At 38.9% G+C, this 27,412-nt stretch overlaps 2 protein-coding genes across 3 annotated transcripts in view; one reads left to right on the top strand and one right to left on the bottom strand.

Annotated features, from left to right (window-relative positions):
• Window positions 1–5,107: 5,107 nt before the first annotated feature.
• Window positions 5,108–17,068, top strand: slc43a3a (solute carrier family 43 member 3a). The gene is made up of 13 exons (XM_022684905.2): window positions 5,108–5,212; window positions 6,976–7,491; window positions 8,173–8,302; window positions 10,392–10,438; window positions 10,681–10,757; window positions 11,837–11,929; window positions 12,575–12,714; window positions 12,817–12,974; window positions 13,159–13,302; window positions 13,429–13,536; window positions 14,458–14,644; window positions 14,742–14,862; window positions 16,722–17,068. Exons 2-13 carry the CDS (start codon window positions 7,299–7,301, stop codon window positions 16,863–16,865), a joined length of 1,542 nt encoding a protein of 513 aa, XP_022540626.2. The 5' UTR covers window positions 5,108–5,212; window positions 6,976–7,298; the 3' UTR covers window positions 16,866–17,068.
• A 2,992-nt stretch (window positions 17,069–20,060) lies between these two features.
• Window positions 20,061–27,412, bottom strand: part of cabp2a (calcium binding protein 2a) — a 30,196-nt gene continuing 22,844 nt past the window's right edge. For both annotated transcript variants that reach the window (XM_007256062.4, XM_007256063.4), the window contains exons 3-7: window positions 24,542–24,572; window positions 24,039–24,173; window positions 23,167–23,276; window positions 21,627–21,774; window positions 20,061–20,579 (exon numbers count right to left, since the gene is read on the bottom strand). In XM_007256062.4, coding sequence (XP_007256124.2) covers window positions 20,554–20,579; window positions 21,627–21,774; window positions 23,167–23,276; window positions 24,039–24,173; window positions 24,542–24,572 — 450 coding nt within the window. In that variant the 3' untranslated portion in view covers window positions 20,061–20,553. The remainder of the gene's footprint in view (window positions 20,580–21,626; window positions 21,775–23,166; window positions 23,277–24,038; window positions 24,174–24,541; window positions 24,573–27,412) is intronic.

Genomic DNA, 27,412 nt, shown 5'->3' with positions numbered 1-27,412 from the left:
CTGGACAGGGGACAAGGACTGGACAAAAGACTGGACAGGGGGCTGAGACTGGACAGGGGACAAGGACTGGACAAAAGACTGGACAGGGGGCTGAGACTGGACAGGGGACAAGGACTGGACAAAAGACTGGACAGGGGGCTGAGACTGGACAGGGGACAAGGACTGGACAAAAGACTGGACAGGGGGCTGAGACTGGACAGGGGACAAGGACTGGACAAAAGACTGGACAGGGGGCTGAGACTGGACAGGGGACAAGGACTGGACAAAAGACTGGACAGGGGGCTGAGACTGGACAGGGGACAAGGACTGGACAAAAGACTGGACAGGGGGCTGAGACTGGACAGGGGACAAGGACTGGACAAAAGACTGGACAGGGGGCTGAGACTGGACAGGGGACAAGGACTGGACAAAAGACTGGACAGGGGGCTGAGACTGGACAGGGGGCTGAGACTGGACAGGGGGCTGAGACTGGACAGGGGACAAGGACTGGACAGGGGGCTGAGACTGGACAGGGGACAAGGACTGGACAAAAGACTGGACAGGGGGCTGAGACTGGACAGGGGACAAGGACTGGACAAAAGACTGGACAGGGGGCTGAGACTGGACAGGGGACAAGGACTGGACAAAAGACTGGACAGGGGACAAGGACTGGACAGGGGGCTGAGACTGGACAGGGGACAAGGACTGGACAGGGGGCTGAGACTGGACAGGGGGCTGAGACTGGACAGGGGGCTGAGACTGGACAGGGGACAAGGACTGGACAGGGGACAAGGACTGGACAGGGGGCTGAGACTGGACAGGGGACAAGGACTGGACAGGGGGCTGAGACTGGACAGGGGACAAGGACTGGACAGGGGGCTGAGACTGGACAGGGGACAAGGACTGGACAGGGGCTGAGACTGGACAGGGGGCTGAGACTGGACAGGGGACAAGGACTGGACAGGGGACAAGGACTGGACAGGGGGCTGAGACTGGACAGGGGACAAGGACTGGACAAAGGACTGGACAGGGGGCTGAGACTGGACAGGGGACAAGGACTGGACAGGGGCTGAGACTGGACAGGGGACAAGGACTGGACAGGGGACAAGGACTGGACAGGGGGCTGAGACTGGACAGGGGACAAGGACTGGACAAAAGACTGGACAGGGGGCTGAGACTGGACAGGGGACAAGGACTGGACAAAAGACTGGACAGGGGGCTGAGACTGGACAGGGGACAAGGACTGGACAAAAGACTGGACAGGGGGCTGAGACTGGACAGGGGACAAGGACTGGACAAAAGACTGGACAGGGGGCTGAGACTGGACAGGGGACAAGGACTGGACAAAAGACTGGACAGGGGGCTGAGACTGGACAGGGGACAAGGACTGGACAAAAGACTGGACAGGGGGCTGAGACTGGACAGGGGACAAGGACTGGACAAAAGACTGGACAGGGGGCTGAGACTGGACAGGGGACAAGGACTGGACAAAAGACTGGACAGGGGGCTGAGACTGGACAGGGGACAAGGACTGGACAAAAGACTGGACAGGGGGCTGAGACTGGACAGGGGACAAGGACTGGACAAAAGACTGGACAGGGGGCTGAGACTGGACAGGGGACAAGGACTGGACAAAAGACTGGACAGGGGGCTGAGACTGGACAGGGGACAAGGACTGGACAAAAGACTGGACAGGGGGCTGAGACTGGACAGGGGACAAGGACTAGACAAAAGACTGGACAGGGGGCTGAGACTGGACAGGGGACATGGACAGGACAAAGGGCTGAGACTGGACAGAGGAGTGGACACTAGACTGGACAGGGGGCTGGACACTACACAGGGAACTGGGACTGGACAAGGGGTTGAAACAGACTGGACAGTGGCCGGGAACTGGGACTGGACAAGACTGGGCAGGGGAACTGGGACAAACACACTTACTGGGACTGACACGAATATGGTGATAGGGACGGGAATAGAAAAACCACTGGGGACAGGAATGGGAACAAACACAGACACGGGGACCAGGACAGGGAGAGACATGGGTACAAACACACACATAGACTGGAGCCCAGGACTGGTGAAGTTCAAAGTCTGCGGAACCAGCCTGGGCAGAGTTCGAGGGGTTGAAGCAGGAGATCTTGGAGCAGGTCTGGAAGCACACGACCTGGGGGTGTGCTTAGTTCTGGGAGCAGGCACAAGGGCGGCCGGAGCCGCGGGCACAGGGTCAGAGGCGGCCGGAGCCGCGGGCACAGGGTCAGAGGCGGCCGGAGCCGCGGGCACAGGGTCAGAGGCGGCCGGAGCCGCGGGCACAGGGTCAGAGGCAGTGGGTACCACATGGGCGGCAGTCACTGCAGTCACAGGAGCAGGAGCGGCGGGCACCGCTGGCACTGGAGCTGAAGCAGTGGGTACCACGTGGGTGGCAGGCACTGCAGAAACAGGAGCAGGAGCGGCGGGCACCGCTGGCACTGGAGCTGAAGCAGTGGGTACCACGTGGGTGGCAGGCACTGCAGAAACAGGAGCGGCGGGCACCGCTGGCACTGGAGCTGAAGCAGTGGGTACCACGTGGGTGGCAGGCACTGCAGACACAGGAGCAGGAGCGGAGGCTGTAGCAGCGGGAGCTGCTGGTGCTGGAGCTGGAGCTGAGGCTGTAGCAGCGGGAGCTGCTGGTGCTGGAGCTGAGGCTGTAGCAGCAGGAGCTGCTGGTGCTGGAGCTGAGGCTGTAGCAGCGGGTGCAGCTTGGGCAGGCGCGGCGGGTGCAGCTTGGGCAGGCGCGGCGGGTGCAGCTTGGGCAGGCGCGGCGGGTGCAGCTTGGGCAGGCGCGGCGGGTGCAGCTTGGGCAGGCGCGGCGGGTGCAGCTTGGGCAGGCGCGGCGGGTGCAGCTTGGGCAGGCGCGGCGGGTGCAGCTTGGGCAGGCGCGGCGGGTGCAGCTTGGGCAGCGCTGAAGCAGAGGCGGCGGGTGCTGCTGGAGCTGGGGAGGATGGACCACGCACTTGGGAAGCCTGGAACAGGTATTCATCCAGTTCAAGCAGTCTTTCGAAGGTACTCCTCCCCCAAACTCTGCCCACCTCTGCGAAGATATTCTGCTACGTCCATATTTTTGGGTCTAGTCTTATGTTACAGAAGTGAGGGGATGGACAGAATATAATTAATTTTATTAAATTAATAAAAACTAAAACAAATTAACAAACAAACAAAATAAACCAAAGTTACACTGAATACATAACTACAAAACACTAAACTTGAAAACAAGAATCTAAGAAACAGCATGAAACAAACCTGAACACAGACAGCAAACAAAGCAACAAAAGACTAGACAAAGAAGGCTTGAAACAAAGGGGCTTATATACATGAGGAGGGAACAAGAAACTGGAAACACCTGAGGATCAATCAAGAGGGGGCGGGGTTACAAATCACTAATGACAGGGTGGGGCTAGGGCGGAGACAGGACCAAAACACAACAGAAGCACATGGCTGGGAAACATGACAGGTAAACAGAGGGGCAGGAGCACAAGAGACCAAATGAGGGAGAAACACAAGGCAGACATGGGCTAAGCTGTGACAGTTTGTTTGATAGAGATTGATTAATGTGCTATTTTCATGTAAATTGCAATTACTTTGTAACCAATAAACATTAAAAAATACATGTATATGTTGTTTGTATGTTTATCCTATTGACTGTACTGTGGTCTTGCAGTGTATAAGGGACATCTAAATAATAACCATGTAAATAATAACCATCAGTCTCTTCAACTTTTCTTTGTTTGGCCGGAAGAGAAAGGAGAGCAGCTGATGTTAGATCAGAGGTTAATCTTTTATCTGCACTATTGACACTTTACTGTATACTCTGCACTTCTGGACACTTGACAATTTACTAAAAAGCTATATATTATCTATCTACATGTTCCTTGTCAGAATTTTATAATCAACCAATGCCTATTAGGTAGTGTTAAAGGTTGTTTTAACACTTTCAGACCTGAATTATGTTTCAGTGATGGAAAAATATAAGTGGTGTTTTCTGTCTGTAATAATCAGAGATTGTAAAAAAAGATGGACGCCGTGTCGCCGTTCCCATTCATTCAATGAAAATGAAGCCAAAATCTTCCGCCATGTTGGCGATCCTGACACCCGATTCTGCGCAGTAGAGTCCAGAGGAGGGAGAAAGGCTGTGGAGAGACAGCCTACTCATTTAAATAAACCCTCCCCTGAGGGCTGCCTCCCGGTCACAGACTGCAGAGCGGGGCGGAGCGGAGCTGATGGTCTGTTATTGGTCCCGCCCATAACCAGCCGTTTTACAATAACCACACCTTTTTTGAATAGAGCTGAATAACATTTTAAAAAACGAATTCTGTGGGGATATAAAAATTTGACAATATAAGCAGATGTTACACTAGCTGTTGCATTTAAATAAAGGAGGTAGAATTACAGTATATTAGAAAAAAACGTGATTGAAAGTCTGTTTTGCCATTGAAACCTATGGGGATGGGTGGGGTTACACAGCTTTCTGAAACCGAACAGCAGGGGGCGCCCGACCTGTGGTGGCTTCACTTTTGAGAGACGATGCTCTGTCCAGCTATATACAGTCTACGGTAATAATGCACACAAAATAGTATAAAATCTATATTAAAACAAATCAAATTGACCAAAACTTTGTATTCCTAAACATGATAAAACATGATCTAAATCACTTATTTTGTCCTGAAGTGCTGACATGCCCTAATGTCTGAGTTGCTGATTATTTTTCTCCCAGTGCAGTGGGCGGGGCTAAGCTACTGTTTCATTGGCTGGTTTATGATCTATTCTGATGGACAACAGGTTTCAATTAGCGTTCTGTGCAACAAAGCAATTGAAAAAAGAAAGTGCATGGTATCCATTGTAATTGATAAAGAGTCTGAAAGGGTTAAGCTAGTTTGTCCATCATCAACCTTAAAAGATTTAAAGCAACCAAAAATGAAAGTTTATTCAATGTTCTTTGGAAGAAGTCTATTGGGAATTAAAGAAAGAGTGGATTCCTTATTCATTTTGTCCAATAGAAAGAAAGATAGCCTTTATATATACCTAAAGCCGATGTAAACTAAAACAATGTAAACCAGCTTCAGACACACAAAAGAATAAGCAGCTGTCGTGAACGTGCGCGCGCGCCCTCCTCCTGCGCGTGCATGTCTGCAGCGGGAGCGCGCTTCATTCAGGTTCTTCAGCGGCTGGATCGCCGGGCAGTAAATCAGAGATGCGCACTGTAAGTGTTTGATCTGCGTTCTGCATTATCACTGAGAGATGAACTCGTTATAAACGCTGTACAGACCGGCAGCAGGGCATGGCAATAGTGATGGTGATGATAGTGATAGTGATCAGCCTGAAGCAGCCTGAAATCCACCACACTGTCCTGTAGTATAGCTCTATTTAACTCACACTACAGAGACCAGTGAGGCTGGGGTTATTAAATTGGTGGGATTTCCGAGCTGCAGTGGAATATAACGCGATGAGCCACGCTGTCGTGTACTTCATATCCCCTATCAGAGGGGGAGTGGAGCACGCTGATAGTGTCGTGTTGCCTTTTACGTTGTATTCATCGATGAGGAAGCCTGTTGGGCAGAGAGATTACAGAAGGCAGACGTGGTAATCTGGATTAGGGCTCACCAGGGAGAGCATGTGTCCAGGCTGACTGTCCACAGCCCTGAATAAAGTCCCACATATTACATCTTTTTGGACATTTGTAATCTGTAATAATATGATGAGGGGCTGGGATTTTGCTTCACTGGAAGTTTAGATCATGCAGTATATCTAAGATAGACTACTCACACTGTCCACAGTGGTAGAATCTCTTTATTATTAGCTTTATCAGAAAGTTTGTGGTCCACATTGCTGGTGGACAGTTAGAAGCCATTGTCCATCTGTTGCACAATTTGTGTTGCCCTCCATTATTAGTTAGTGTTTGACCACAGAGCCAAGAAAATCTGGCTTGATGTTTATTGAAAATGAAAAAAAAAAAAAAAATCGAATAAAATTTTCAGATGTTTATCTGTTTTTATTTTAGATGCTAATATGAACAAAACTAATACTACAATAAACTTATTATTTTGTTAAGCAAGTAACAACATTATATAACAGTCAAATACAGCTTTTAAGTGCAAAAAATATTTATCATTTATCATTCCATAAATTATAATTTGGTTAACACCTTATTTGGTTGTTCCATTGTTGATGCCTTATAGATGCTCAACTAACATTTAACTAAATGTCCATTAAATGCAATTTAATTCTGAAATTGAATATTAAATGTAAAACTGTCTATTAAATCTAACCCTACACCTAATCCTAACCTTAACCCTAACCTTAACCTTTAAAATTTAGGTTTAGGTCTAGATGTAAGTTTTAGATTAATGTTAGAATTAGAATGATGTTTTTGGGTTGATTTAAGGTTATCAAAAGCATTGAGAATCATGTTCATTCATCTCAGAGTTCAGTGGCATGTAATAGATATCCAGCTGAATGTGAGACACTATGAGCTATGTATAATAACCCATCCATGTAAAGTGATACCAAGTAAAGGGATACATTTAAATGCCAATGTAAAATACTAAATTAATATAATAAAAAACGTTTGACCAATGGTTGATGTAGATGTGGGTACATTTAAACCAGCAATGATGGTGAGAAAGAGGGACCTAAACTGACACGTTTAAAACAGTACATAATAAAAAACCTCAGCTACACTGGCCCTTATGACTAAACATTTTGCTGTGCTAACCAAAATGGATATGTTATTGAAATGAAAATATGCTAGAATCTGCTTGATGAAAGAAATAAACTGAAGGCAAAAGATCCAATATGAGGAACCAAGTCAGGAATGAAAAGAGGAACATTTCTAATGAAGTTACACAATAAAGACCTGCGCAATGATTGCATATAACATTAACATGTGACTCTAAGATCACGGCTTCTTCTTATTTACTGCACATATATTTCTTCTTCTCTTATTCACTCGTTTTTCTTGTACAGCTTTCCAGCAGTTCTTCAGTAAGCAGCTGTGGAGAGGCCCACCACTCATTTTGAGGTTTGTTTCAAAGGCGGGCGATTCGTTTTATCTCCTTCGTCCATACTCCACTGGTGCACTTACTCAGTCGCCTCTCTCTCTACTATCACACTGGAGCACACAGTGTAACACCAGCAGCAGTAGAGAGTGTGGGTGATAAACACGAGGAGAAACTACACATGAAACGCTGCCTTCAGTAGGAGTTGGAGCAGGGCCTTCTGCAGTATTTACACACACTCTGCCTTGGCTGGACATTCTGTGGAGTGGTTTTGGAGTTAAGCAGGAGAAAATGCTGGGATGCGATGGAGGATCTGGAACAAGAATCCGACATAAACTGACTCTGGCTACAGGCCTGCTGGAGTGCCTGTGCTTTGCTGGGGTCGTGTTTGGATGGGCTTCTCTTGTGTTTGTCCTGAAGAACGATGGATACTTCAGTGATCTGTGTGTCAATGTGACTGAAGCCAATGGCACAACAGTTACAGGTGAGAATTAGGTCTGTTTTGGTTAATATGATGTTTATTTTTTCAGTTTGTCGATTAGTCAACAATAATTTCTACCCTTCATTGCTTTAAAATTAAAGAAACAGCTGAACATAGTATTTAAATACTCTTTAAATGCCCAGAAGACTTAATAAAATGTGAGAAAGTACTGATATTTAGTGAGTAAATATGTAATCTGTTGTGTTTGGTCATTTTTGAAGACAGAGACCAAGCTGAGTATATACTGTTTGACTGAGCCATTTACACCTTTTCTTTTGACATGAGATTTTTCATTTATTTTGCACACACTATCAGGTCTCACTCAGAATCTGACAATTCACACACCTTGCATTTAGCATGTTGGCCAATGTTCAGTCTTAAACAGGTGTAGATTTTCCCATGCTGTCCCCTGAGGCAGCACTTCATGAACAATTTTGTATCCATATGTAACAAGAAATTCTTAACTTTAAATATTGCAAAATCAGTTATTTTTTATGGAAATATATTTAACAATAAAATAAAAGAAATTAAATATACAGGTGTTTGTAATCTTTTTAAATGCAACTTTCTTTAAAAAAAATCAGTTTTAAGGCTTTTAACATGTTGTCCCTAAAATAGCTAAATACATAACAACTAATTAACTAACTCACTTGCTCTCTTTCTCTCTCGTTCTCTCCCTCTTAGACTGCAGTGCTCAGGATGAGCGATTCTCCCTCATCTTCACTGTCGCTTCCTTTATGAACAACTTTCTTACTCTGCCCAATGGCTTTATATTTGACCGCTTTGGAACAATGGCAACAAGACTTCTAGCAATGTGAGTTTACAGTTAGAACATTAAAGAAAATGTAGGAAATTAAATATTTGTATATTTTTAACCCCTTAACGCCTGAATTAATGTAGCTGTATATGAAAAAATGTTTCATGTGTGTTTTACCTTTAAGTAGATAGTAAATATTGTTGAGATTATTAATTTCACTTTTGCACAAAAATAAATAGAAATTTTGGTATGTTGCAAATTTGCAACAACAGGCAATATGGTCTATTTGGGGTAAATTTGGTATGTTGCAAATTTGCTACAGCAGACATAATGGTCCATACTAAGATAACAATAACAGAGTAATAAAACAGTGAAAAATCAATGTTTTATTTATGCACCCAACAGCAGGCATTCAATAATAAATAACACCAATTACTGTCACCAACACAATATACACAAATATTACAGGAAACATTTCATTAATTTGAATTCTAGATTCATTTGAATTGTAAATTGTCAAAGGTTCCTAGGTCCGTGGCGAATATGCACTAACAGGCATTGGGGGAATGCAGGCGCTATCTTGGCAGGTTGATTGAATCAAACGGTTAGTCGCATATTTGCAACAACAGGCGTTAAGGGGTTAAGAGCAAGCATACTAATTTATACTTGTATTACAGTATATTTGATTGTGTTTTTAAGTTAGAAGTCAAGTTAGGATCTGTAAGACCACGAAAACTGCTCATATGTTGACCGGAAAGAAAAAGAACCCCAGAAAACAAAACTGACAGGAAGGTGTAGCCAAAATTAGAGTGACGAAGTACCCGTCTATTGTGTATCATTATTATGTATCCAGCTTAATATGCATTAAAAGGCCTTGTTCTATCACAAAAGTCAAATTCCAAAGTCTTTATATCGACATCTAGATCAGCCTTTTTGAAACAATTGAGAGAAGTGTTCTGCAAAGAAAGAGTGGACGAAAAGTCCTAAAAGAACAGAAAGACTTGGCTACAAAAAGTGTTTACAAGCTGTGATATCTGCCAGAGGAAGTGTTACTAAGTGCTTATACTTGGAAGAGTGTCCAAATGTTTTACGCATGCCACAGTTTATAAATGTAACTGTGGTAGCATTTATTCTTATTGTTAGGATGCAAAAAAAAAAGCAGCAGGGTACATATTTGAATATTATTTCTGTCAGAATAGCAATGGCTTAAACTACATTACAATTTACCTTTTAGACAGTTAAAATTGTGAGGTTTGTTGCACAAACATCTAACCCTTTTGGTACCTGCATTATGCTCCAGGGATTCAAAAATATAAGAATGCTATGTTATGTCTGTAATGCACTTAAAAACAACATATACTGACTGGACAAAAAAAAAGGTCACACCCTCTAATATTTTGTTGGACTGCCATTAGCTTTGATTGGGATAAGCTTTTGATAAGCTTCTGCATTTATTTCAATCCAGTGTTTAAATTATTTTCACCAAGATCTTGCAGCATTGATGATAGTAGAGTCTGACCACTGCATAAAGTCTTCTTCCCAAAGATTCTCAGTGAGGTTAAGGTCTGGACTCTGTGGTGAACAATACATGTGTGAAAATAATGATCTCATGCTCCCTGAATCACTCTTTTACAGTTGGAGCCCATTGAATCCTGAAGCATTGTTATTTTAGAATATGGCCGTACCATCAGGGGAGAAAAAACATCCATTGATGGAATAACCTGGTCTATATTCAGTATATTCAGGTAGTCAGCTGACCTCATTCTTTTAGCACATACTGTTGCTGAACCTAGACCTGACCTGCAGCTGCAACTGCAGCATCAACCCCAAATCATTTACTTAGTTAAATCCAGGTGACAACATTTTTTTGGCAGGCAGTGTATTTAAAATCTAACTTAATAACACCTGTTCTAAATCAGATACAGTTATTTTACACAAGCCCTTATTCTGCGTCCTGAGCTGGAGATTTCCATTGTAATGGTATCATTGCCTGAAAGAGTTAAAGCTTACTACATGTTAATTAGGCTATAAGCAATTCATTGATCATGTTTATATGCTACAGATATTTTCAGCAAAAGTGTCCAAAACTAATATAAAAAAAACACTTTGATTTAATTAAACCACTTTTTTTCATTTATTTGTTTAGATTCCTGTACACCTTGGGGACATTGCTTGTGGCGTTGTCTAGTAAAGGTAATAATATTTCTGTAATTATTAAATTATATCAGCAGTTTCCAATCCCACTCCTGTGAATTTCATGCTCTTCACATTATGTTATGATATCCATATTTTATCGCATCTGATTCTGCACAGAATTAGTTTGTTGATTAGTTAATCATAACCTGAATCAGGTGTGTTAGATTGTATAGTGTGATCAGCATAGATTGTCAGGTCCATGATTCATTGATTCATTGATTCATTTTCCTCTTTTCCAGCTCTTTCCTTCCTGTTCTTTCCAGCTATTTCTTTCATTGCGGTGGGGGGCATTTTGTTTCTTCTTACAAACATACAGGTATTAACTCCACAACTGTATCCTGTTATGATTAATATAATTTTTTGTTTCATGTAGCCTGATTGTCACATCCTGGTCTCGTCTCGTGTCTCTGTGTGTCTTCCCCACGTGACCTATGCTCCCCTGTGTCTCCCGTCTCAGTACCTTTCCACCACTTGTCTCATTTGTAGCTCCGCCCCTTCCCTAGGTGTTTCCAATTATAGTGTGTTTCTTGTTTCTTTAAATAGCCCTCCTCTGCCACTTTGTCTCCGTCGGTCTTTGCACCTTCCTCTGTTGTTTTGTCTCTCTCTGTGTTTCTTAGCCTCTGTTCCTCGTGCCTTAGTTTCTGTGTTCATCTCTTGTTTAATATTTCTAGTTTCTTGGTTATTTCCGTGTTCCCTAGTTCCTTGTATATACCCCTGCTTGTGTTTATTAGTTTGTTCCCTTGTATATATATTCCCTGTTTATTATTATATTCTCTAGTAAGTTTGTTTTGTTATTAGCTCTGTTTAGTTTCTCGTTTATTAGCCTCCCTGTTTGTTTGTTAGTTTTCTCACCTCCGTTACTTGTTTATTTCTTTATTTCTTGTTTACTTGTTTCTTTGTTTATTTGCTCCCTGTTTGTATATATATATATATATATATATATATATATATATATTTAGTACTTCTTGTTTGTTTAGTTTATGTTCACTAGTTCCTCTCGTTTGTTTTGGTTTACTTTATTATTACGTGTTCTTTGTTATTTGTTTATCTTTGTTATTTATATATATATATATTTATTAAATTATTCGTTTCGTCCCTACCTGCACTTGTGTTCGCCTCCTCGTCTCCCTGCCTGGGTATTCCTGACACTGATGTTTTTTATGTATGTCTTTAATGGCATTCTGGTTAATTGCGTATAACAATGAATTCAGCTTATTGCTGTGTTAATTGCAGTATGTTGGAGCAATGTATTTCCAAACACAGTCCAAACATAAAAAAATGTGTTAATATATGTGTCTGGCTTGCTATTAGTTTTTGTATATTGTGCAATGTAATGGTCTATACTCCACTGCATACCTTAAATCTGAAATGCAATATTTTTTTTCATTCCACTAGGTTGGGAACCTGTTTGGCACTCATCGATCCACCATCATTACTCTTTACAATGGGGCTTTTGACTCTTCATCAGCAGTTTTCCTCATCATCAAAGTAAGAAAAACATTGGTATACTAAACACTCCGTTTTAAACACTTTAAACTTTAGATTTTGTTTACTTATGGGTTCTTTAGTATTAAAACATATTAGAATGCTTGTATGTTTTTGTGATTGGAATTAAGGTTTCTTCAAATTAAAGGAAAACCCTGTTAGGTAGTTCTATACATTGACATGCCAAAAGTCACGGGAGAGCAGTATGTAAATTGTTCATGAAGTGTTACCTCAGGGGGGTTTGGGAACACCCATACCTGCAGAAAGTGTGAGGTGTTATCTTTTGAGAGAGGCTGAACAGTGTCTAGGGTGCTCGTGGCAAGGCAGTATGAATTATGGGAGTTGGAGTGTGCACCAGATGGATGGGACAGTGTATAGTGCCACATGTGCATCTAAAATACATCATAGAAGACTAGTATTGTAAGTGTGAACAGACCAATGATTCTGGTAGAGGTCCCACAAACATATCTTACTTCCAAGGGATATGACAAAAGCCAAGGAACACGGTACTCGTTCCTGCTCCATGTCAAAATACACAAGAAATTAATAAAGCTGCAATAAAAGTGACCCAAGCAAAATGATCATTCATCTGTTTGTAATGATGTTGTCAGTCCTTCTATAAAACACCCATGCTTTCCCTTCACAAAGGTCCTACGTGAGAAAGGAATCTCTCTCCGTTCCTCTTTCCTCTTCCTCTCCGTCTGTGATGTCATCCACCTTCTGCGGACCCTCTTCCTCATGCCCAAATCACACATCCCCTACCCAGTCCCAGAGAACTACAAATATGGGTGAAGAGACTACAACATACTCTCATTAAATCACCTCTCAGCATCGTTGAGAGCTTCTGTTCTTAATAAAATGGAGTTGACTGTCTCTCTCTGTTGGTGCAGGGTGACCTGTGGGAAATCGAACAGCTATAATGTGGAGGAATTTGAGGCAACGCGAGAGCTAAAGTACGTAGCAGACACAACTGAGACAGCACAGGACAGAGAGAGTGAACTACTTAAGTGTGAAAACTCAGCACCATCGGTGGAGCCAACAGGGAAAGGTACTGTTTCACTGTTTTACTCTCAATGAAAAAGCAGTTCTTTAACAGATGAACACTGACACCTGTTTAAGTTTGGTGGTGCCTATTTATTTGCATTAGACTGTGCTAGAGCTGGGTGATACTGTAAAAAAACATTAAACAACTCAATATTGTTAAAAATTTCTCTCTTTCAATCTCTCCGCAGACAACAGTTTTAAGAGCTGTGTTCTCTCCTGGTTCTTCCTGTGGCATCTGATATGGCTTTCAGTCATGCAGCTACGCCATTATCTGTTCATCGGGACACTGAACCCCATGCTGAACCGGCTGGCCAACCAAGATCCAGACACTGGTAAATTCCAGTATGAAAATATGGTGCTTTAATGTACTCAACTAAACTGTACAGGACATTGTTTCTTTATTTCTCTTTTCTTACATTGTTATTACACTTCTGCCTAAATCTCTCTCTCTTCTGCAGTTAGCCAGTACACCAATGCTTTCGCCATCACTCAGCTGACCGGTATATTCTGTGCTCCATGGAACGGGCTGCTAATGGACAGACACAAGGGCAAGGCACTAAAACCAGGTCAGCAAACACTTAAAAATGTGTACAGTATTGTTTAAAAGTTCATAAACACTTATATGTATCATATATTATGAATTATGTTATTTGTTATTGGATATACAGCTCTGGAAAAAATTAAGAGAGCACTTCAGTTTCTCTGATTTTGCTATTTATTGGTATATGTTTGAGTAAAATGAATATTGTTGTTTTATTCTATAAACTACAGACAACGTTTCTCCCGAATTCCAAATAAAAATATTGTCATTTAGAGCATTTATTTGCAGAAAATGGCTGAAAATCTCAAATAATGCAAAAAAAAAACAAGTTCATATAGTTTTGAGAGTTCAGAAATCAATATTTAGTGGAATAACCCTGGTTTTTAATCACAGTTTTCATGCATCTTTGCAAGTTCTCCTCCACCAGTCTTACACACTGCTTTTGCATAACGTTATGCCACTCCGGGTTTAAAAATGTAATCAGTTCAGTTTGGTTTTATCGTTGTGATCATGCATCTTCCTCTTGATTATATTCCAGAGGTTTTTAATTGGTAAATCAAAGAAACTCATAATTTGTAAGTGGTCTCTTATTTTTTTTCCAGAGCTGTATAATTTCCGGATTCTATTAATACAAGCCTCTAAGGCCCTCTCTGGTCTGATCTCATTATTTAGAATATTTACTGGGAAAACACAACACACAATAATTGTTTTTTATTTAATCGTTTTGATTCACATTTTTGATTATTTTTTTTCTACATTCTGAATATTTTTTTAGAATAACGACAGATATGCCTTGTTATTTACTAATTAAGTAAGAAGCGCAGTGTAAAAAAAAACAGTAAATAGAAACATGTTGGATTCTGAAAATTACCTTTATAATGTTCATGACACCAGTATCCTTTTTTTAAATTGATAAAATGATAAAATTTTTTTTTTTTTTTTGCAGGAGAGACAGAGAAGGAAGCAGACTTGCGATCCTCTGTCCTATCCCTGTTCATCACATCTCTCCAGTGTCTGCTGTTCTCCATCTGTGCGACCGTTCCCCTCCTCCCCCTGCAGTACATCACATTTATCCTGCAGGTCCTCAATCGCTCGTTTCTGTACGGAGGGAATGCTGCTTTTATTAGCATTGCGTAAGTAAATGAGTATAAAAACACATGAATTAATAATATTAAATTTAATTAATTACAGATAACAGATAAACTAGTAAAGAAATGTCATTCCTCTCAGGTTTCCTGCTCAGCATTTTGGGAAGCTGTATGGTTTGGTGATGTCCCTCTCTGCAGTGGTGTCGCTGCTGCAGTATCCATGCTTGGCTCTGGTGAAAACTCTTGGAGGGGATCCATTCTATGTAAGTCTTGTTTTGTTCACGCTGTTTCTGAAGCATTTAAAATATTGGGATAGGATTCAAATGCCATAGCTTATGTATGAAAAAGCAACAATACATATTACATGTATACTTGTGTATAATAGTGTATAGTACTAGTGCATCACAAAAATTAGAATATCATTGAAAAGTTACTTTATTTTAGTAATTAAAAATTCAAAATATGAAACATGTAAAATGTGTATTAAATACAGGGTGATCTATTTTAAAGGTTTATTTATTTTATTGTTGATGATTATGGCTTGCAGCCAATGAACACACAAAAATCAGTGTCTCAGAAAATTAGCATATTATATAAGATTGATTGGTATATTTGGCAGTGTGGGCAGTGTGCCAGGTCCTGCTGGAAAATGAAATCTGCATCTTCATAAAAGTTAGCCAGAGATGCTTGTACATTTGTATCAGGTCTCACTCCACAAGAACACTGTCCAGTAACCTAATTCACAAGATAACACCTCACAAATTATGCATATGTGGCCATCCCAAAGCCTGCCCCTAAACTAAATCTTCATGATCAGTTTACATACTGCTATACCATGACTTTTGGCCTGTCAGTATATATTTTTATCTTTTACATCCGTCCATTTTAAGGCATTTTAATAAAGAAATGTACTTAGTATAGCGTGATATCACTTGTGTAGTTATATCACTAAATCTAGCACTAAATCTAAAAATGGGAGTATGAACAGTTATAAATGTAATATTCTCCTTTGAAAACTGGTCTATTCTTTGTTTTTTTTTTTTCATTTTCCTCTAATTAGATAGAATATACATTTTATACTACAGTTTCACTTATGCCCTCTAGGCGTTCTTCTTTCTTTATGGAAAATTTTCACAGTTAAATATTGTATAATACCCTGCTGGCACCCTCAGGCACCAGGCATCAAACAAAAGACTGCTATGGTTAAATATGTGCTGTTGGGAGTTGTCTGGGGAATTAAAGAAGTTCAATATTATAGGAAACTGTACTATTCCCTAAACACTAGGGGGAGGAAAAGGCAAGCGTTACCATGATAATAAAGGGAGAAATGTGAAAGCAGTGTGAAGCAGTCGAATAGCCTACAGACCTCTGGAATATTTAACTACATTTGTATTGTATTGCAGTGTTTCTTAACTCAATCCCTTGGGCCCGCCAGACAGTGGGTTCCAAGAACCACATTAAGAAACACTGATATATTTGTTGTAATCCCTTTTGGTATAACCTTATTTAAGCTGGTTTAAACAAAACCATACAGCTTAGAATCTAAAGTACTAAAGTAAGCAAGCAATCAGATAAGCTATATAGCTATATTAGTATAAATAGTATGATACATATTCGGGCACTTTACCTTAAAATGTGATGTAAGGATTCTGTAGGAGTGTAAGTTAGTCTTATCTTTTAGTAATGTTTGGCATTGTGTATGTGAATGACCTTTTCCAAGAGCACTTCTGTAACTTAACGCAGACATGTATTGGCTGTATTTACTATAAACTATGTGTCTGTAGAAAATATTGTATTTTCTAAATTCTGGATATATCTATCTGTATATGCAGCTCTGGAAGAAAATAAGAGACCACTTTCTTTGATTTTACCAAATTAAAAAATAAGCCATCAAACCAAGATAAACTGCTTGAATTTAGCACCAGGAGTGACATAAAGTTATCCAAAAGCAGTGTGTAAGACTGGTGGAGGGGAACATGCCAAGATGCATGAAAACTGTGATTAAAAACCAGGTTGATTCTGAACTTCATTGAGTTCTGAACTTGTTAAACTTTATAAATATGAATGTGTTTTCTTTGCATTGTTTAAGGTTTATTTGTGCTGTTCTTCACTGTCATTCCAGGTGAACATTAGCTTGACTGTCCTGACTTTGCTGGCTTTCATCCATCCTCTCAGCATCTTCCTCTACTGCAGAAGACTGGCCAATCAGAGAGAGAGCCCACCAAACACTGCTGCTGAACCTACACACAGAGAAGCTGCACTCTAATGCTGTGTTGTTTTAAGTAATGTTAGTATGTGTTTTAGTGTTTAAAATATTTGTTTGTATGGAACTGGATAGAGAGCATGATAACTCCTGGACTATGCAATTTTTATTAGGGTGAAATGTGGTATGTGTGTAAAATTTAATATTGAGATTTTATACAGTTTTGATATGTAGTATTTGTATTAAATTATCACTGCCCAAACACACATTGTTGCTTTTGTAAATTACTTTTAATTGTTTAAATGTGCTAAGACATTTGCAGGCAAAAATACAGTGACACGTTATGTAGTTCAAAATACAGAAATACAGAGTTAGTTGAACTAAAATAGTTGCAAAATAACAATATTTTAAGCCCAAAATTTGTAAGAATGCAACAAGTGAATCACATTATACATTTTAAGTTCGTTCCAAAACATTAAATAACGCTAAATAATGATTTTTCTTGTAAATATTAAAAAAGACTTGTAATAGTGTTGTAATAATGACACAATCGAATCTATTCATAGTCCTCATGGCCTCGTTTGCACTCGGATTATAAATGAAAACAGTGATCAAAACCTTTTCCAGCTGATTATGTTTTGATAGTTTGTCAAATCAGATCCGGTCGAGATATTGGCACTGATCCAACATAACACTCAAATATTGAGGGCTGCCAACTATTCAGAGAGATTTGAAATATTATGCAACAAGTGACAACAGTCATTAAAATATACAAAACAAATATGACCTTGCTGAGGTAATACAAGCTGCGCACAGAGAGAATCTCATTGAAATCTCTGTTCTAATAATTCCCTGGTGTTTTGCAGTCGAGTTAGAGATTCATCATCAGTAGTCTTAATGGAAGTTTTGTCATTCGCAGTTTTGCGTTTCTGTATTTTAACATCCAAAAAAGCCAAAAAACACAAGTGTTGTTATGAAATATCAAAATTTTGGGAGGAGGAACATTCCTGAAGTCCCTTTCCAATCTAACATCATATAAAATTCTTGGACTTCACTTATGTATCATGATGAGATGTCAACTCTTTAAATCCTCCTTTCTTCCTGACTCTACTATAGGAGAGAGGGGACTCGCTTTCTACAACAAGCTGAAGCTGCCTGAACTCCAGCCCAAAGTTCTCTAAGTTCTCTCCCCCCTTGTCTTTCTCTTTCTGAATAGCCATTTGCTGATAGCATGTTTTGAGCTAGCAAAATACAGTAAAAAGTAACAAAACTTTGATTAAATTTTCTGTGAGCTAGTCAGAAACATTTTTGTTCCCATATATTTAATATGTATACAGCTCTGAAAAAAGAGAGCACTTAAAATGATGAGTTTCTTTGATTTTACCAAATTGAAAACCTCTGAAATAGAATCAGTAGGAAGATGAATGATCACAAGCCATCAAACCAAGCTGAACTGCTTGAATGTTTACACCAGGAGTGGCATAAAGTTATCCAAAAGCAGTGTGTAAGACTGGTGGAGGAGAACATGCAAAGATGCATGAAAACTGTGATTAAAAACCAGGTTTATTGCACCAAATATTAATTTATGAACTCTTAAAACTTTATAAATATGAGCTTGTTTTCTTTGCGTTATTTGAGGTCTAAAAGCTTTGGATGTTTTTTGTCATTTCTAAATGCTCTGAAAGACAATATTTTTGAATATTTGGAATTTGGGAGGGATGTTTTTCCGTAGTTCATAGAATAAAAAAACTCAAACATAAACCTATAAATAGCAAAATCAGATAAACTGATTCAGAAACTGAATTTGTCTCTAATGACATACATTTACTAGAAATAAAAAGAGTCCAGCCATGTATTGTCAGATTTTCAGGCAAACTATTCCTATATTCAAGCTCTGCACAGAAACTCAGAAACCAGATAAACATTTCTCATAAACTTTCTTCTAAATCTCCCGAATCATAAATTATATTTTTTAACTGTAATCTTTACTAGATCAGTCACTGAAGTAATACCTGTTTCAACAAGCCTCTCTAATGCTCATCAGGACGTGTTCTCATAGAGTTTGACAGAATACCAAACTGATGAGGAAGTAAAAGTCACAATAAGGCCTCAGAAAAGTACCACACAGCCTCTTATCAGATATCTTTCAAACACCCTGTCAAAACAAGTTACCCACGCAAATCCTGACATTTTGTAACATGGAAAATGAAATGCTATCATAGGAGATGTCACAACATGATAATTCTAATAAGGATGAATACAGAGGATCAGCCAAATACGAGGAATTACGTCTTATTTAATAGTCCCACTTACTCGAGGAAAGCTACATGTGTCCACCAACTCTACCACGTAACTCTCATCTGCCTCTTAAAAAACAGGCGATTTAACTTAAAAATATTGGTTAACTTGTTTCATAAAAAATTATAAAAGAAATATTAACAGAACAGAAACATACAATTTTAGATTCACAACTGAATATTTTAATGGACAATGGAAGTTAAATAACACCCTAAGTTACATTTTATTTCATTATAAAGTCTGCATAGTAAGTGCTGCATAGTAAAACAAAAAAAAAGATTTATAGTTTATAGGTTGACACAAAGTAAATTATTGCCAAGCTCACAACTGCAGGAATCTCTTTCACATTTATCAACATCAGATTATCTGATTAACTGATTAAATGATTATCATTCCTGTGCCCATTGTGCTGTCAATACAGTATCTTCACATTAGATGAAATACAAGGATTAAAGCCCTTTCACACCAAATCACATTTGAAAAGATGAAAAAACGCACATCCAGTTTTAAAAAAGGACACTCCTCTGACAGTGTTTTCTACAGAGACTGAAACTGATGGACTGGGATGCTGTAAAAAAAAAAATAAATAAATAAAAAATGTTATTTTTTTTTGGAGCAGAACACAAAAACAACACACTGACTGTAATAATATACAGGGTTAAACAAAATATATATGGAAAGTAGAACTGAAAGCTTTCAATGATAGTGAGTACTTTACAGTGTACAGAGCACCTTGTAGCTGCTTTTTAAAGTTGTCCAAGTCAGCGGTGTCCAATCTCATCTGCACAGGATCAGTGTGGCTGCAGGTTTTTATAACAGGCAAGAAGAATGACAGGTTTTGACAACTGATTAAAAGGTGGAATCAAGTTTGCTTCTGCCTCTTTAGCATAAAAACCACACTAGCCCTTTCTTGGCTTCGCTCATGAGCTATGGAGTTTCCAGTTGTCTAAAGAAAATTGCTTGGTGTGAAAGGGCCTTTACTCTTTCAGTTACTGTTGTTGTGTAATATCCATATGCTATATATATATACAGTACACAAAAGTAAATGAAAACAAAATGATAACACACAATAACTCAATAATGTACATCGCAAAAGTACAAAAAATACAATACATCTCTAAAACAGTATTTACAGTGCTATGAATGATATGGATTTAGTGAAACCTTGCAATCTTCATTACTTACCTAACGACAAAATAAGAGATTTGGATATATGATTCAAGAAGAATTTTATGGATGTAGATAGAATAATGGGTTATTATTTATTCAACTCTTCAGCTGTAAACTTTGTGCTAGATATTATACATAGAACCTTTCAAAATAAAAAAAATAAATAATGGAAAATGAGTGTCCCAAAACAAACAAGAGATTTAACACAAATATGTGCAATTATTTTCTTTTAGACTTTTCCTTCTTCATGGGATGATAAAACATCCGTATCTCTCTCTGCTGGTTAGCGAGACATCATCCGAACAAACTCTGGAAGCAAAAGAGGTAAAAACTTTAATATGCTGAATACGAAATGAACATAATTAAATCTTGGGCCACTTTGTTTTGAGACCTCCATTCTCTTCAACATTGACAAACATTTTCTCCCACTCTCAATTAGCCTCTTTCCCACTTAACTTCTTTCCTTCTTTCTAAGGATTTGTAACCAGTCCTCCCACATAAACTCTGTACAGAAATATATACTAGTCCAAAACACATGTAGAGAAGTGCTGTGGCTAATGTAACAGATAGTATTTAGCACTCTCCTTCAAGCGTGTTTAACTTTTCAATGATATTGCACTAGTGGCACCAGCAAAAATATGGTTACCTTAATTAACAGTACTCATAATACATTTTTATTATTATACCACAGTTAGGTCTGACCCTGCAATGTGAGTGACTGAGAGGCGTTCTTTGAGTGCCATTATCAGCCGGTAATGCACTGTAACCGAAGCTCTCCATGTATTACTCCGCCACATACAGGTAACCTAGCAACAATGCAGCGCTTACAAGCCAAACAGCGCAGCTATGAATGGAGATCTACAGTACTGCCTACTGCCTACAGCAGTGCCAATATTAAATGTTATAGCACTCCCTCTCGTGTATTATTGTTTTATTAATTAATGTTAGTTAAGATGTTATTTGTTTTTTAACAAATAATACTAAATAATTTTCATTTACTACAATAAAATGTTAATCTAAACTAGTGTCAATTAGTAATTCGTTGAGACATAACATAACAAATTAACAATGTTTATTACTGTTGTAAGTACAGTTAATTGTTACCCTTATTGCAAAGTGTTACTGTGGCACTTTAAAAAGATATGGTGGCTGGCTTTGTGCAGCTCTGAGTAAGCACATGCTAGCTTTCACCCTTCCAGCACTTAAATAAAGAAAATAAAAGGCATTCATCATGTTTTTTTTTTCTCAGGAGCAGCAGGATGTCTTCAGTTACAGTAATATTAATCTTTCTATGGGCCTTGCGCAGAGTGTACAAGGCCCACAGTTACTGAAGTAAATAATCTCTCTCTCTCTCACCTTCAAAATCCACAAGGCCGTCTCCATTCAGGTCCACGTCCCTGAGGATCTCATCAATCTCCCTGGCGTTTAGCTGCTCACCCATCAGTTTCTTCATGGCCTCCCTCAACTCTGTCAGACTGATCTGGCCATCGCCATTAGAGTCAAACTATCATAGAAGGAAGAGGTAAAAAAAAAAAAGTTTAATTAAATTAAAAAGGTTAGGTGCAGATTATGCATTAAAGAACACCCTAAAGAAACTTTAAGGTCACTATTGGCTTTACTGCCACCACTTCCTTTAAATGTTGGATTTTTTGGTTCCTGGTGACAAACATGTCACATTTCCAAAAGAAAGAGCCGATTGGAGTCAAGTAGTATATGTACCAGTATACTAGTGCATCTTAAAAAAATGAATATCATTGAAAAGCTACTTTATTTCAGTAATTCAGTTCAAAATGTGATACTCATATTATATAGATGTATTACACACAGAGTGATCTATTTTAAGTGTTTATTTATTTTATTGTTGGTAATTATGACTTTCAGCCAATGAAACCCCAAATTGTAATAGAAAATTGTAATATTATATAAGACCAATTGGTTCTTTTGTCAGTGTGCCAAGTCCTGCTGGAAAATGAAATCCATATCTCCATAAAAGTTGTCAGCAGAGGGAAGCATGAAGTGCTGTAAGATTTTTCTTGATATAACTTGATTTAACAGTGGATCAACACCAGCAGATGACATGTCTCTCCAAACCATCACTGATCATCAATTTTACATTTCATTTGTAAATCAAGGAAGCAGAGTCTTGAGGAAGAGTGTAGAGACACACAGTCCAAACTGCTTGGGTCTAGTGTGAAGTTTCTACAAGCCTACAAGTCCAAAGTCAGTGCAGTGTTTTCCAGAAAAATCTTACAGCACTTCATGCTTCTCTCTGTTGACAACTTTTATGAAGATGTATTTCATTTTCAGCAGGACAGCAGGACTTGGCACACTGCCAAAAGTACCAATTGGTCTTATATAATATTACAATTTTCTGAAACACTGATTTTTGGGTTTTCATTGGCTTTAAGCTATTATCATCAACAATAAAACAAATAAACACTTAGAATAGATCACTCTGTGTGTAATCTATATCTATACAATATATTAGTTTTACATTTTGAACTAAATTACTGAAATAAAGTAACTTTGATGATACTCAAATGTTTGAGATGCACTAGTATGTACCATGCATATATAACAGTATATGTACCATTCAGTAATACTCTATATGAGGCCTACATGTGTAATATTTGTCCTTTCTTTATAGAAACTCTCAATTACTGTGCAATTCCTTCCCAAATGTCCCCTTCATTTTATCATATTGGATCTTCCAAGAAACTTAGACAGTTTGGTATTAAGGAGGAAAAGTTAGTTATGAAATCAGTCGGCATTATAAACCCAAAAGCGGATCGGAGAAGTTAAGCCACAGCACATCAAAAGCTTAAAAGTGTTCTTTTCTATAAAACATGCTTTTTGTATGCATAAACATTTTTCCGTAGTAAACAATTTTACCAACCTCTCTAAAAGCATCTCTCAGTTCCTTCACTCCAATCATATCTGCTGTCTCTGCCAGCATTTTAGGCCCCATCAGCTCCACAAAGTCCTCAAAGTCCACTCGACCCCCACCTACAGCACAAACAAGCATTCATGGCAAACTGTTTATAAAGGATGCTCATATAATTATAATAATTACATGTGACATAATTCATTTAATAAAAATGTGAAGCATAGTTAGGCCTATCACTATTAACTATTAACCTTATCATGGATTATATACTGTCCCAGAAATTATTGCAATAATATATATCCATTAAATATCCATTAAATAACCATTTTATGCCACTGATAAATGGATAATATAATTATTAGCATAATAATGCAGGTATACCTTTTTAAGGGCAATAATGTTACTAATAATATACTAACCTTGAGTAATGTGCTTTCACCTGCCACAGTTTACTTTATAAGTTTGGAGGTGTATCAGAGGATATTAGAGTAAACTCAACTGTGACATGATCTAGTATGCAATTGGAACAAGTTTTTAGCTCCAATGTTTCCCAAAAAGAGCCAGTGTGGCTGCAGGTTTTTATTCCAATAAAGCAGAAGCATATAATTCCACTTGTTTAATCAACTAGTAAACAATTGGTTATTCATAAAAAGTGCAGCCCTGCTGGGTTGGAAAGAAAACCTTATATGGGTTTCTAAGGAATAGTCCATAAACCAGAGGACCGTCCTGCATAGTTTGATTCGTATAATTATCTGCGATCAGTGGTTTTATGTGACTTAAAATATTAATTCCAGACTTTTGAATAACTGTGGTTTCCTGATAAAGCAGGTGATGAATGTAGAGTAATGCAGGATGGGGCAGAAAGAAGAAGATCCACTCACATATCTGCTGACTGAGCTCTATCAGCTCCATCTCTGTAGGCATGTAGCCCATCGTCCTCATGCACTCGCCCAGATCCTTACAGCTAATGAAGCCATCCCTGTCCTTATCAAACTCCTTGAAGGCTTCTTTCAGCTCTGAGAGAAAAAGAGAGAGATGGAGAGAGAGATGCAGAAAGAGATAAAGAAATGGAGAGAGCCTCTTTAGTTTGATAATATTATATTTGATAATATTATAACAGTATATTTGTGCAGAGTGCAGCTAGAGGACACTGAAGGATGCAGGTTTAAAGGGGCAGATTTGAACAGTGTTACACTTCAGGGGGAGAGTGAGTTTGGAGAATGTGAGAATGTAGGGAGTGATAAGGGGTAGATGGAGAAAAGGCAGCTTAATTAAGGAAAGTCTGTTATTGGCAGTTATTGGCATGATATTGGGCTGTGTCTGTAATGGTATAGGGTAAATCACTGGTGTGTAATATATACTGGACTGTACTGTATATTTGTACCTTCAATTTCCTCTGGCCGCAGATCTCTGTCCTGCAGTGAGAACCAATTACAAGCAGATACACACAGACAAACAGTGAGTTAGGACAGACAGACACAAACATACATAAAACACACAACACAGAACTCACTGTACACACACACTCACAAATGCTGCATATGTGTGCATATATTGTTTTCCCACAAAGAATGTGTAGGTCAATGTTTGCAATATTTTAAATTTTCTATTCTTTTACATAATTTGAATCTTCATTTACACTGAACGCTAAGAAGGCTTTGTTCTGTATTTTGTAAGGCCATCTTGTAAAAAGATAAAAAGTAATATAATTTTGTGTGATAGTAAGAAATATTGTATCATATTTTTTGCACTATAAGGCACACTATCAATAAACTTCTATTCTCTGGTCTTCTTTCATACACAAGGCACACCTGATTACAAGGTGCATTATGACACTAGCAAGGAACTAGCAAGGAATGTTGCCATGTTTTCTTTCTAATTCAGCTAAGCTAAGTTAAAAAAAACAGTTTTTAAATTAAATGAGCACTGGATGTTAATCTTCACAGATTTCTCTCCTGAAAACTGTTTATTTGGGTGAGTAAAGCACCTCCGTTTATTTACAGTGAGTTTAGTTTTTCAGATTTTCACTAAGTCTGGGTGCAGCAGCATTAGCATTAGTGGCTAACTGCTAGCGCTAGCCATGGTTAGCGACTAATGCCGCCGAGAGTTCAGGTAACCAGGGCGATATTAGCTAGCGGTTGGTTTCTTATAGCTTAGCAGTGAACGCTAATGCTACTCCAGTTTTGCGAGCTGGGTTTAGCAGCAGGTAATACTCACCTATGAATGGCAAAAGAGCTGGCACTTAGCATGGTTAGCAGCTAATGCTAATACTGCTCCAGTTTCAGTACTGGAGAACTAAATTGAAACTCCTGATTAACACTGCAATTTGGTGTGGAGTTGGAGTGGCTTTACTGCTCTTTATAACCTGACTGGTATAATTCATACATAAGGTGCTCAGAATTATAAGGCACACTGACTTTTGGAATTGGAATAATTAAAGTTTAAAATGTTTAAAGTGCACCTTATAGAGTGAAAAATAGGACAAATGAATCTAATTTACTGTAGAGCAGTAGTTAGTCTAGTCACACAACAGATACTTTTTAAAATAGATCAGATGATTGGAATCAAAAATATAAAAAACTCACAAATAAAGCAAGTTTCCATGTAGTCCATGACTGGTCACAGTGAGTGAATTGTGTTTTGTAAGCCATGTCTTTAAGTGGCTTCAAACATGAATGTCATATACAGTACCAGTTAAACGTTTGGGCACACATTCTTGTTATTTATCCTTTATTTGTATTATATCCTACACTGTATATTAATATTAAAAACCTATAAAACTATGAAGGAACACATGAGCAATTAAGTAGTAAAAACCCACGCAGGTGGTTTGGGACGAGTTGGAGCATAGAGAGTTGAAGAACCATTCCAGGTTCTACTGAGAGAATCAGCCAAGAGCAGGCAAAGTTGGCATCAAAGCAAAAGGTGCTACTTCGAAGAATCTAAAATATAAAACATGTTTTTGTTTGTTTAAAACTTTTTTTTGTTCACTTCATAATTGCACATGTTCCTTCACAGTTTTTATCCATTTAACCCTAATCTACAATGTAGAAAATAAAAAAAATGTGTTTCAGTATTCATAATAAATGGTGCATAAATCATAGCTACACTCTTTAGACTATGCTACTGTGTGTAATGTTGCAACAGTTTTTAAAATAGTTTCTTTCTTTTCTGAACCTGTGAAAAAATATATATATATATTTACAAAGGCTTTGATGTAAAGATGCAACAGCCAAAAAAGCCTCCAGGGTCTGGGTGCTGTGTGTACAGTTTCAACTATCAATCCTCAATACTTGATTTAATATTTTTTTGTAAATGGAATAAGACATTGAAAAAACCCAAATATAAAAAAATATAAAAAAACATCAGCAGAGACTTGTGGTTTATATAAGTACGTGAGTAGGCGAGCGGGTGTGATTTGGGCTGTGCTGTGACGGCCTGAGCCTGTGTTTTGGCAGTGTCTGAGTGCAGCCTCCTGGCTCTGACGCTGCATATTTAGGCTGATTACTGCTGTGAACTGGCAGGCCTGCAGTGCCTCATGACCCTGCCCCGCACTCTGGGGTCACTGTGCTGGGCAGATGGACCTGAGTCGCCTGGCAACAAATGGAGCTCAAGGGATTTTTTGGGTTTTAGAGGTTCGTTTTAGTGACTGACTTTTTTACCAGTGGTGTGCTGATACAGTTTACACTATTGTTTGTGGGTTTTTTGTATTGTATTGTTATTCTTTTCTATTCTTTTTATGAAACTGTGGATATTTTCTGGAAATGTTTTGGAACATTTTTCATGGAACTCATGCATCACAGACTAATGGTCATGCTGGAGTGACCGCAATAAATTGCAAAAAGGTGCTGAGTAATGGGAAAAGAAAGAGAAAAATTCAGAGAGAGAGAGAGAGAGAGAGAGAGAGAGCAATTCAGAGATAGAGAGAGAGATCAGCATAATCTCTATGATTGAGATTGTGAGATTATAATGCAGATGTGTATATCGATATAAAATATTAAAGCATCATAGACATTCACTTGTCACTGAGTGAATTTGTTCCACAATCTTTAACCCATCTGTTACACTTTTACACACTATTACCCATCTGTATTTTACAGTTGTGATGATGACACACAGTTACAATAAATCATGACCAGGGGCTATTGGTCGAGTGAGGTGAGTTTTCCAGTTTGTGTCAGACTTGACTCACGTACAGTCAGTGTTTATATAAGGCATTTATGTGGGTCAGTCAATTGCTTTTAATCTAAAGCAA

The sequence above is a fragment of the Astyanax mexicanus genome, chromosome 7, assembly GCF_023375975.1.
Source record: "Astyanax mexicanus isolate ESR-SI-001 chromosome 7, AstMex3_surface, whole genome shotgun sequence".
Taxonomy (NCBI): Eukaryota; Metazoa; Chordata; class Actinopteri; order Characiformes; family Acestrorhamphidae; genus Astyanax; species Astyanax mexicanus.
Note: the sequence above shows the minus strand (reverse complement) of the source record. Positions and strands in the feature narration are given on the sequence as shown.

What these genes read in the sequence shown, in the direction of transcription:
- slc43a3a (XM_022684905.2), top strand. Translation starts at nt 7,299, where the DNA reads ATGCTGGGATGCGATGGAGGATCTGGAACAAGAATCCGACATAAACTG. An exon ending in TTCTTCTTACAAACATACAG is followed by an intron (nt 10,758 to 11,836) that starts GTATTAACTCCA and finishes TCATTCCACTAG; the next exon opens with GTTGGGAACCTGTTTGGCAC. An exon ending in GCTGCTTTTATTAGCATTGC is followed by an intron (nt 14,645 to 14,741) that starts GTAAGTAAATGA and finishes CATTCCTCTCAG; the next exon opens with GTTTCCTGCTCAGCATTTTG.